This window comes from Meriones unguiculatus (genome assembly GCF_030254825.1).
Source record: "Meriones unguiculatus strain TT.TT164.6M chromosome 13 unlocalized genomic scaffold, Bangor_MerUng_6.1 Chr13_unordered_Scaffold_37, whole genome shotgun sequence".
NCBI classification, from domain to species: domain Eukaryota; kingdom Metazoa; phylum Chordata; class Mammalia; order Rodentia; family Muridae; genus Meriones; species Meriones unguiculatus.
Window position 1 is genome coordinate 4,295,863 of NW_026843647.1, and position 12,667 is coordinate 4,308,529.

Sequence of the window (12,667 nt, forward strand, 5' to 3'; positions counted from 1 at the left end):
TATTGTAAACAGGTGATTCTGGTGGTGTTCCGTCAGCCCTAGAACATACCTTTTATTCAAAAGCTCCCTGTGCACAGGATTTAATAATGTTAACCCTAGGTCAAGAAGCAAAGCAAGAAACCAGCTGACATGGATTAAAGAGTAAGAGGAACTTTCAGCTGAAATGTATTTAAGACAGAGTGTAAAAGTGGAAGGAGTTTTAGCTTGGTAAATTTTGGGCTTTTTGAACTTTGAGCTAGAAGGCTTTGGCCTTGAGTTCTTTTGGCCTATCTCCCCTGAGCTGTCATCTGAACTGGTGAGTTTTGGGGATGTTTCCTATTGGAGTAGAGGTGAGTAGCAGGGTCAGATGGGTGCTTTCTCTGCCACTCTTGTTCGAAGGTTTTAAAATCGAATAATTGGGATTTTCATTCTTTTATAACAACACTAGGGTTCTGTGTGCTCATAGGGTTAGTGCAAAGCTAGAATGCCTCTGCTATCTGCATCATTTGATCTTTGATTCACTGGTAGAGGAGCTACTACTGTCCTGAGACTTAGCTCTGTTTTTCAAGCTAATGATGTACTCTAGGCAGGCCTAGCAGTCAGGAGCAATAGTGGGAGGTAGTTTATGGGTTTGTTCTGGGATTTTCCTCTGATGTAGCTCTAAAGAGCTGTGAGTGAGACCAGAGGCCATGTCATGCTGAGTGTGGGGCCATTGTCCCCAGGCCATGAATAGCAGGCTGCTGAGCTATCACAGCCTGATCTGCTTTGGCCAAGATGGACTGTGGTTCAGACTGTGGTTCAGGCTGTGGTTCTGTTTGTCTCCATGTGGCGATCTTGTCAGAGACCTGTGGCCTCTGACCCTTCCTGAGAATTGATTGTCCAGAAAAGTGAGGATTTTGTGGCCTGGGCAGTAGAAAGTTGTGGTGCTTATAATATCACTATCTAGTGTGCACACACAGGTATTGGTTTTGCAGTGGACAGATAGAAAAACTGAAGGTCTCATTTCTAGAAATGGTGAATGTTGTATTCCACATACTGCTTTGTGTAACAAATTTTACAAATCATTTTGAAACTAGAAGAAAAGAGGTGGTAGTGGTCATCTTTCAGCAATACTTCATTATGTTTTTTAAACCTTTGAACTTCCACCAGTCTTAATGGCATGATTTAGGGAAATTTAATTCCAGGGTACAAAAGGAATTTCTGAGATGAAGAATTTTGTCAGGTGTGCCTGGTTTTAGGTAAGTAGATAGGGCAGATTTCACATCTTGTGACATAATCCATGCATTAGGAAACATATTAAATTATTCTCCAACATTGTTTTGTGTGTCAGTGTTGGCAAGGGCTGGGATGTGCCTGAACCCACAAGGGGACATGAGGGACTGCAAGCCATAGCTTATCTTTATGATCACCTCCATTTTCCACTTCCAGAGAAAAAGGGGTCCCTGGAAAGGAGGTTAGTAGTAGATGGAGAGTCAGAAATATAACAGTTTAGGTGTTACTTTGAGTTTGTCTTGTGTGATTTGTGAAATCTGTGTTTATTTTATTTGTATTAAATAAACAATCAAAGGTATCTCTGGTCCAGTGCACATTTTTCATGTTAAAGTTTCCTTAGGTCTTTTCATGTAAACTTGGCTATATTTTAGGCTTATGTTTTTGGCTTTTTCTCTCACCCCCTCATTCTTTCACAAACACTGTACACATTCTTAATTATTGAAATTTGTGGTAAGTACAGAAGTCACATCATGCTAGAAGATTATGAGATTCATGACAATAGAATCATCCCTTATTTTTCTGTTTTCCTCTGTTTCTTACCAGGTGGCTTTTCTGATATGAGATAGAGATTTTGGATTGTTCTTTAGCAATCACATAAAGGCAATTTGCACTTATGTCTGTAGAAAGCAGAAGAGACAACATGAAGGTGAGTGATACCATTTGGCCAGTTTATTCCTTCTCTTTTGACATTTTCTTTTGGTGATCTGTCATTTTCTTCAGAAATTTCATGTGTCCAGTGGTCTGCATATTCTTTAGTTGGATGATTTTATTCTCCTGAAAAGATTAAATCAAAACCCTGCCCCATCCCTAATTCAGGGGTGAGGGTTGTACCTTTTAGGCATATTATATCTTTTATAGAGCAAAATGGTTTTTGGAAATAGAAAAATAATATATCAAGTAAGTTTAAAAAAATCTTTGAAAGTTTACAAATATACCTTAATGTGTATTTATTTCTAGATAATAAAAGGCATTCAATTTGATTTTCAGCCTGCCTTTTAAAAGCAGCTTTTAAATAAAATCACTGTAATTCCTATGTGCCTGCCTCTGCCTCCCAGGCCATATGTAAAAGGCATGTGGCTCCCAAATGCTGGGATTAAGGCTGTGAACCACCAACACCCTGTCATTGTAACTCCTGAATTTAGAAAACTACTAATTAATAGAGAACTGCTTGTCTCTGCTGGGATTAAATGCATGGTCTATCACCATGCTGCTCAAATATGTTATATTCACTCCAAATTATTCCAAATCAAACAAGTTTATACCTTTGAATTTACTTCAAACATTTTAAACCTCTTAACTGTTTTTAATATAAAACAACAAAAGTAACTTTTTATATTTAAGAAGAAAACGTTAGTCTTTATTAAGTTAGTTTGGACTGAATGACCACACTGTCTGATGAACAGTTACCTCTGCTTAGTCAGGAGATCTCTGCAATTTGAATCTAATCATTATCAATTTTGATAGGATCCACCTTTCTTTTCCTGTGGAAACATTTGGTTTTTCCAGTGAAGACACAGTTCAGTAGTTTCTAACTGTCTACTACTTTTAGTTATATTTACTTCTTTTTGTTCTAGAGTATTTAGGTATGCTGTTAAGTTGCTACTAAGAGATCTTTCTGAATATTTTTCTGAATGTAGTTAGTGCTATGAACTGTCTTCTGGTCAACACGTCTATTGTGTACTATGAGTTTTGATATGCTGTGTATTCATTTCATTGACTTCTAGAAATTCTTTAATTTCTTTCTTTACTTCAGTTTTGATCCATATTTTATTCAGTAGAGAGTTGTTCGATTTCTATGAGTTTGTAAGCTTTCTATTGTTTTTGTTACTGGTGATGTGCTGCTTTAGACCTTAGTGGTCTGATAGGGTGCATGAGGTTATTGAAAGTTACTTATATATTTTGAGAATTCTACTGTTCAAGTATATCATTAATTTTGGAGAACAATTTGGAGTTGCTGAGAAGAGGGAACAATCTTTTTTGTTTGGGTGGATGTTATTTAAACATCATTTGGGTATATTTAGTTTTTTGATGTTAGTTAGCTGGAGCATTTCTCTGTTCAGTTTGGTCAGGGGGATCTGTACATTGGTGAGAGAGATATATTGAAGTCTTTCCCTATCAGTTTATGAGAGCTAGGATGTGATGCAAGCTGCAGAAGTGTTTCTTTTATAACTTGGGTGCTCTTAAGTTGGGGGCATAAATGTTAACTATTGAAATGTTATATTGCTGGATATTTTTGAATATGTCATGTTTTTTGCCATCTTTTGATTAGTTTTTTTTTGAAATATGTTTTGTTAGATATTAAAATTGCTATACAAGCATGATACTCTAGTCCATTTATTTGGAATATCTTTTCCAACAATTTACCTTGAGATAATACCTATCTTGATGTGAATCTGTGTTTGATGTGTTTAGAAGAAGGGTGGATTCTGTTTTATCATCCACTTTGTGAGCCTGTGTCTTTCTATTGGTGAATTTGGGTCAATGGTATTAAGATATATCAATGAACAGTGATTGTTAATCTTGGTATTTTGGTGGTGGAAGTGGTGGTGGTTTTAGCACCTTGTGTGGGGCTGTATTTATAGATACATATTGTTTAAATTTGACCTTAACATGCAACATCTTATTTTCTCCATTTGCTGATTGAAAGGTTCTGGGCATAGTTAGTAATTTTTCTTGGCTCCTGTAGTTTTTTAGAGTCAGAAGCGCACTGTCTATGTCCTTCAACCTCTAGCATCTTTACTGAGAATACAGGATTAATTCCAATAGATCTGCCTTTATTTATTTCTTGGTTGGTTTTTGTTTGTTTTGGTTTGTCTGATTGGTTAGTGTGGTCTGTTTGATTTTTTTTTGTTACAACTTTTAATATTCTTTCGTTGTACTGTATATTTAGCATTTTTATTATTCTCTGGTAAGATGACTTTCTTTGCTGGTCCAATGTCTTCGGTATTTTTGTATGCTTTTTGTGCCTTGATAGACATCTTCTTCTTTAGGTGAAGAAATTTTTCTTGTATGATTTTGTTAAAAATATCTTCTGGACCCTTGATCTCATCTTCTGCTAATCTGATTATCAACATGTTTTGTCTTTTCATAATGTCTCAGAGTTCCTGGATGTTTTATGATAGGGAACTTTTGGATTTAACATTTTCTTTGACACATGTATCTAGTTCAGCTTTTTTTCTGTTGTTTTTTTATTGTTTATTTTCAGACAGGATTGCTTTTTATAGGCTTTGCTGTCCTGGAATCACTTTGTAGACCAGGCTAGCCTCAAACTCACAATAGTCCAACTGTTTTTGCCTCCCTGAGTTCTGGTATTAAAGGAGTGTGTAAACACACCTGTCTTCCATTTCTCCTATTTTGTATTCAGTGCATAAATTTATCTCCTTGATTTATGTTTTTTTTCTGTGAACCTTGCCTCTGTATTTCCTTGCTGTAGTCTTTAAATTTTTCATTTCCAGGATTCCCTAAATTTCTGCATTTAAAAAATAATTTTCTTTTGGTTTTTTGAGCCTGGGATTCTCTGTGTAGCATATGCTGTCCTTGCCTTGCATTGTAGACCAGGCTAACCTCAAAGTCACTCTGCCTCTACCTACCCAAGTGCTGGGCTCACAGGTGTGCACCACCATGGCCAGCTTGTTTTTACTTTCTTTATTGTTCATATTTCCATATTTTGAGAATGTGTTTCATTCTGTCATTCTCCATTCAGCAGAGGCCTGGAGCTCAGCTTCCAGATGGAGAACAGTGGCTCCATTTCTCTCAGGGGCAGCTAGAACAGTTTAGGGAAACACCCATGTTCACTAGATGGGGGTGTGGAAAGAATTTTCTATTGACTCTTACAGGTAGATAGCTCTTTTAGAATGAAATCACCAGTGGTAGTGGAAAGTTTGGTATTCCAGAGCCTATGGCAATACCAAAGTGTTATCATTCTTGGATAAGCTGCTGTGCCTTGCTCTAAGGACTTTAACCTCAGAGGTTCAAGTAAATGTCCATGCCTGGTTGGCTTGCAACCAAGACATAGGCTTAGTGAGACACAGACCCAGTGAGGCCTAGGCCTATGGGCCAGTGAGCAAACCCAGATGGGGATAAATGATGAATCTCAGAGGACATGATGGAAGGCTGATGGTATCAGGTGGCATACAACCTACCAGCACACATGCACCCCCAGCATGGGCTGGATTTCTTAGGAAGAACATTGAATCTGTTGAATGGTTATTATTAATGAGACGGTCAAGACCACAGTGAAAGAAAGAGTCAAGTGGAGCAGAAATAAATGTAGTCTTTGGTTTGTAGAAAAAAGCATCACTAGGTAGTTTCAGATGGCAGTCTGAAACAGAGACAGGAATTTTTAAGGAGATCATCATCAAAGAGAAGGTCCTAGGTCTGGATTTGAAGCCTAAGATGGTGTCCTTAAATTAACACTCCCTCCTGATATTTGTTCCATTAATCAAAGAAGTAGGCTAAGTGATTCCTAATACCAGGAAAGAACTTCATATAAAAACTGCTCCAAATGTGTTCCAAGCGTGGCACGATCCATCCCATTTTGTCCATCCCAACTTAAAATCCAACTTGACAGTCTCACTCATGTTATGCACATTCTGGAAACAAGAAAAGTGCAAAATTTAAGAGAATAGATTCTTCAGTTCAACACTGTGACAGCCATCTGTGTTTGGCAGAGTCAGTTTCCCAGGGAAGATACTGTAACTTTTCATTGCATGAAGCAGTGAGGGTAAAGCCTGAGTTGTGTCTTGACAGTACAAGATGTTGAGGTGCCTAAGTTATGAGATACCTACCAGAAAGTGCTACCTATAGGGAGTGGAAGTAAGCAATCTTGGGAATGTATGAGATGTTTCAGGGATAGGACCATCTAAGCCTTTTCAAACAGCCTCGGGCTTTGTTGTTTTCCTTGCTGATCTTCTTTCCTTGGTCTACTCTTCCCTAAATATGTACACATTCCTCTCTACAAGAATGGGAAAGGGGTATTCTGTGCATCTATGTTGGAATGATGTAACTTGCTTCTGATGTTACAAGATGTGGCACCCAAAAAATTCTCTTGTGTGTCAGAAGAGACTGTGAAATTTTGAACAGTGTATGAGCTATTGCAGAATTTTAGGATCATTGAAGTTAGCCTACATTTTCATCATGGGGTGACAATAATCCTATAGTGAATTTGGTCAGAACTTATTTGATTGAATCAAAAAAGCTCCCAGAGAAGATCATATTTCTATCTTTGACACTGAAGAAAAAGTTTCTTTGTAGTCCTGAAAGTTGTTATGTAGACCAAAAAGGTTTTGAACTTACAGATCTAACTCCAGTCTAGTGTTGTGCTTAAATACAGTTCAACATGCCTGGTGTCAACATGAATATCAACATTATCTGCTGAGTCTGGAATGTAGCATTTTGGGTTTTGTTTTTTTTTTAATTTTGTTTTGTTTTGTTTTGTTTTGTACATGTAAGCATAGGTTGTTGTGCTGATCTTCATCCATATCCTGCATTTGAAATTTGGAAGACAGTATATTTAATTTTTTAGGATGGCATGTATTCATGACACTAACAGTGTCTAAGCTTTCTGAGTTATTGAATTGCAGGTATATGACATTCTTTCTACCTGCTGTATTTGTTTTTTTTAGACTTTATTTATTTATTTTATTCACACTTAATTTGCTTTAATATAAATTTGTTTTTCTATAATTCATTCTCTGACATGAACTCAGCTCTTTGAACACCTCCTCCTGGGGGGTGTAGCCTTGTGAGGCCACAGAGGAATATGGTGCAGCCATCCTTGATGAGACCTGAAAAGCTAGGGTCAGACAGACAGGGACAACTATCAGGAGACTATGGAAAGGGCATAGGGGGAGAAGGAGAGTGGGTGGGACTAGGATGAGACGATGGAGAGGGCTACAGTGGGTATACAAAGTGAATAAATTGTGATAAATAAATTAATAAAATTTAAAAACAATTTATCCATTTAACATCCCAATTTTAGCCCCCTCCCTTGTCTCTTCCTGGTTTTACCCCTCTGTTCCTCTTTCACCCTTATCCCATTTCCAATTCTCAGATAGGGGGAGCCCTCCTCTCCTACCATCTGAACCCAGACTGTCAAGGCTCACTAGGAATACCTGTATTTTCTTCCTTTGTGGTGTGGCAATGCCCCCTCTACCAGGGAAAAGTGATCAAAGAGCAGGCAACAGAGTCTATGTCAGAGCCAGCCCCTACTCTTCTTAATATGGATCCCACCTGAGACTGAGATGCCTACATCTCAGTCTACATCAGCTACATCTGAGCAGGGGTCTGGTTCCTCTTCATGAATGGTCTTTGGTGGGTGCATCAATCTCTGCAAGTCCCCATGGGCCCTGATTTGTTGTCCATGTTGGTTTTCTTATGGAGGTCCTGCCAGTTCTGGGTCTTTCTACTTTCTATCCCCCTACTCTTTCCTATGATTCCCTGTGCTCTACCCAAAATTTGGCTGTGAATCTTAGCATCTGCTTTGAACCGCTGCTGGGCAGAGTCTTTCAGAGGATATGTATGTTAAGCTCTCATCCTGTTCCCTCTCCTCAGTCACTTCTGGTGTCGATTCTATTTGCCCTTTTGAATAAGAATTGACTATCTTCCATAGGGTCCTCCTTTTTATTTAGCTCCTTTAGGTCTGTAGATTGTAGTATGTTTATACTATATCATGGCCATTATCCATTTACAAATGAGTATATACCATACATGTCTTTCTGGTTTTGGAATAACTCACTTAGGATGATCATTTCTAGTTCCATCTACTTGCCTGAAAATTTCACAGTTTCCTTTTGTTTTGTTTTTTTTTTGTTTGTTTTGTTTTGTTTTGCTTTTTTTTCAATGCAGTTTATTCAGGAACCTTGAACAATCATCTGACCCTGGGGAAAGCCAGCCCACAGCTTAAATAGCCTCTGGGTAGCCAACCCAGGCGTGCCATGTGGGCAATGCAGATAGGTCCACATACATGGAAGCAAGCCAGATCCTCAGCCTTAGCCAAATGTGGAATTGTTCGTGACAGAGAGCACTCACCATCTGGAAGGTGGAAGGCAGAAACCAGCTCCATCTTTAAGGCACAGCATTCCACAGCTCTCTACAGTTCCCCCTTTTTGTTTTAGATGCATCAGGCAAGAGTAGAGGTCTGACCTCTGATATTAGAAATAAATTGGGACTTTGTACCGATGTTCATTTAAGTGTCATCCACCCAAAGAGCATCAGACCCGTCCGATACCTTTTTCTCAGAGGCGGGACCTGGGGTATCAACCCGCATGCAATCAGACATGCTCTTCTCTGGGTCCAAAGCGGCTGACCCTGAGTGCAGTGCTTAGCCTCGCATCCTGAGCGTAACATTTTAGCTTTTTATGGTATCCAACCATGCTTGGGGCGAATGTCCTGCTTCAATGGCTGTAAAGGCCTGAATGATCATGGCTGCATCACACTGTTGTGAGACTCTAATCTTGCATATATACCACAGGCAAACCAAGGAGACCAACACCAGAAGGCCTGCTAACGCTCCCATGCCCGCCCATTCCTTCAGATGATTCATGGCCTTTTGTTTTTAAAATACCCAAGTAGCATTCCATTGTATAAATGTACCACAATTTTTGTAACTGTTGTTCCATTGAGAGACATGTAGTTTGTTTCCCTGTTATGGCTATTATGAATATAGATGCTATGAACATAGTTGAGCAAATATCTTTGTTGAATGGTGGAGCATCTTTTTGATATATGCCCAGGAATGGTATATCTGGGTCTTGAAGTAACACTATTTCCAATTGTCTGAGAAAGCATCAGATTAATACCTAAAGTGGTTGTATAAGTTTGCAATCCCACCAGCAATGGAGGAGTGTTCCTTTCTTCACATTCTCACTAGCACGTGCTGTCACTTCAGGGTTTGATCTTAGGCATAATGGGTTTCAGATGGAATATCAGAGTCATTTTGATTTGCATTTCCATGATGACTATGGATATTGAGCATTTATTTAAGTGTTTTTCTACCATTTGATATTCCTCTGTGGAGAATTCTCTGTTTAGTTCTGTACCCCAGTTTTAAAGTGGATTATATGGTTTGCTGGATTTTAATTTATTGATCTCTTTATATATTTTGTTTATTATCCCTCTCTGTTGTTTGTAGGGTTGGTGAAGATCTTTTCTCAGGCTGTAGGCTGTCATTTTGTTCTTTTGACAAAGTTCTTTGCTTCATAGAAGCTTTTCGTTTCATGAGATCCTATTCATTAATTATTGATCTTAGAGCCAGTGTTCTTGGTGTTCTATTGAGGAAGTTACCTTCTATGCCAATGAGATTGAGGATCTTTCCCAATTTTTTTTCTAACAGATTTAGTGTATCTGGCTTTATGTTGAGGTCTTTGAACAACTTGGACTGCAGTGTAGTGCAGGGTGATAAATATGGATCTATTTTCATTTTTCCACATGTAAACTTCCAGTTAGACCAGCACCATTTATTGAAGATGCTGTCCTTTTTCCATTGCATGGTTTTGGCTTCTTTGTCAAAAATCAAGTGGCCATAGGTGTGTGGTTTTATTTATGGGTCTTCACTTCAATTCCATTGATCCCCTGATTGTTTTTATTCCAGTACCGTGCAGTTTTTATTACTATTGATTTATAATAGAGCTTGAGATGAAGAATGGTGATACCTACTGAAGATCTGCTATTGTACAGGATTGTTTTAGTTATTCTGGCTTTTTTATTTTTCCATATGAAGCTGAGAATTGTTTTTTTTTCAAGTTCCTTAAGGAATTGTGTTGATATTTTGATGGGAATATCTTTCAATCTGTAGATTGTTTTTGGTACAATGGCAATTTTTCCAATGTTGATGCTACTGATCCATGAGCATGAGAAATATTTCTATCTTCTGGTATCTTTTTCAATTTCTTTCTTCAGAGACGTGAAGTTGTTTTTTTCATATAGGTTTTTCACTGGCTTGTTGAGGATAACATCAAGATACATTATGTTTTTTTTTTTTTTTTTCCTGGCTATTGTGAAGGGTGTTGTTTTCCTAATTCTTTCTCAGTCCATTTGTCTTTTGTATACAGGAGTGCTACTGATTTTTTTTTTTTTGAGTTAACTTTATATCCAGCCACTTTGCTGAAGTGTTTTTCAACTGTAGAAGTTTCCTAGAGTGGAATTTTTGGGGTCATTTTTGTATACTGTCATATCATCTGTAAATAGTGATATTTGATTTCTTCCTAATCAATTTGTGTTCCCTTGATCTTCTATAGTTTTCTTATTACCCTAGATAGGACTTTGAGTACTATATTGAAGAGATTTGGAGAGAGTGTTTAGCCTTGCCTTGTCCCCGAGTTCAGTGGAATTGATTTAACTTTCTTTTCATTTAGTTTGATGTTAGCTATGGGGTTTCTTTACACTGTCTTTACTATTTTTAGATATGTGCCTTTGTCCCCAGTCTCTCCAAGACTTTAAACAAGGACAACTGTTGGATATTGTCAAATGTTTTTTCACCATCTAAGAAAATGATCCTCTATTGTTGGTTTTTTTTTTTCAATTTGTTTATATGGCAGATTACATTGATGGATTCCATATACTTAAAGTCTATTTTATTACATATTAGAATGGCTACTCCTGCATGTTTCTTGGGTCCATTTTCTTGGACCCTCCTTCCAGATCTTTACTCTCCGGCAATGTCTATCTTTGTGACTTAGATATGTTTCTTGTATGCAACAGATTGTTGGGTCTTGTTTACATATCCATTCTGTTAGTATGTGTCTTTATTGGAGAGATAAGTCCATTGATGTTGAGGTAAATTAATGACCAGTGGCTGTTAGATCCTTTTATTTTGATGTTGCTTGTGGTAGTGTGTTTGTGTGCTTGGTTACTTTTAGTTTTGCTGTAGTGACATTATTTATTCCCTGTGTTTTCCTGAATGTAGTTAGCTTTCCTGGGTTGTAGTTTCCCATCTAGGAGCTTCTGTACCTCTGGATTTGTGGGTAGGTATTGTTTAAATTTGTTTTTGTCATTAAATATCTTGTTTGCTCTATCTATGATGAGTGAGACTTTGGCTGGGTATAATAGCCTGGGAGGTCATCTGTGTTCTCTTAGGGCCTGCATGATATCTGCTCAGGCCCTTCTGGCTTTCATAGTCTCTGTTGAGAAGTCAGGTGTGATTCTGATGGGTTTGCCATTATATGTTACTTGGCCTTTTTCCCTTGCAGCTTTTAGTATTTTTTCTTTGTTCTGTATACTTACTGTTTTTTATATGGTGGGAGAAATTTTTTTTCTGATCTAATTTATTGGGTGTTCTGTAGCCCTCTTGTATTCTTTTAAGTTGGTGAAATTTTCTCCTATGATTATGCTGGAAATATTTTCTGGGCCTTGGAGGAGGGAATCTCTTTTTCCTCTCTTCCTATTATTCTTAGGTTTTGCCTTTTCATGTTGTCTTGGATTTCTTGGATAGTCTGTGTTATGAATTTTTTAGATTTAACCTTTTCTTTGATGGATACATCGATTTCTTTCATTGTGTCTTCTACACCTGAGATTCTTTCTTGCATCTCTCATAGTTTATTCATTATGCTTAGCTCTGTAGTTCCTGTTTTCTTCCCTAAGTTCTTTCTCTCTAAAATCTCCTCCATTTGTGTTTTCTTTATTTTTTCCAATTCTATCATCAGATCTTGAGCTATTTTATTGATTTCCTTCACCTCTCTGACTATTTTCCTTCAATCCCTTTAGCTGTTTGTTTGAACAATCCTCTGTTTCTTTAATTTCTTTCAGTGATTTAAGTATTTCCTCTCTAAAGGCCACAAATTGTTTGGCTGCAACTTCCTGTATTTCTTTAAGGATGGCCACAATCTGTTTGTCTTTATCTTCTTCTATTTCTTTGCAGATGGCAATATTCTGTCTGACTTTATCTTCATCTAGGCCTTTACAAAGTTTATTTGTTTCCTCTATTATCCTGTTCATAAGCATGGATGTAAGGTCATCTTCTTGAATTTCATTTGCACTGGGGTATCCAGGGCTGCTTGCTCCTGGATAACTGGGCTCTGGAGATGCCATATTGCTCTGTCTTTTGTTGGTTGAGCTTTTATGCTGGCCTCTACCCATTGGGCTATCTTAGGTGTTAGGTGTTAGTTTCTGTTACTTTCTGGAATCCTGTCGTGGGTCAAATCCCCTTGGTAGGAAGTAGATTTTTCCCAAAGGAGGCCTCCTCAGCTTTTTGGGTATGGTCACTGAATGGCAGGTGTTTTTCAATAACTGCCACAGTTCACCTCAGATGTACAGACCTGAGTGGTAATTGTTGCCTTTGTTAGTAAACGGAGCTCTCCTCTAACCCAGAGAAGTCTGGGAGACAGTTGCCCTGCAGCTCGATTTCTTGCTGTAAATTTAGTGAGCTGCAGCTGTAAACTGGGTGCCCCGTGGTTTGTTCAGTTTAGTTAGGAATAACTGG

The 12,667-nt window shown here is 38.0% G+C and overlaps 1 protein-coding gene across 1 annotated transcript in view; it reads left to right on the forward strand.

Moving 5' to 3' along the window:
• Positions 1-1,891: 1,891 nt before the first annotated feature.
• The window catches only part of LOC132650952 (zinc finger protein ZFP2-like), a 46,760-nt gene continuing 35,984 nt past the window's right edge, over positions 1,892-12,667 (forward strand). Inside the window, 1 exon segment of the mRNA XM_060376274.1 lies at positions 1,892-1,897. Coding sequence (XP_060232257.1) covers positions 1,892-1,897 — 6 coding nt within the window.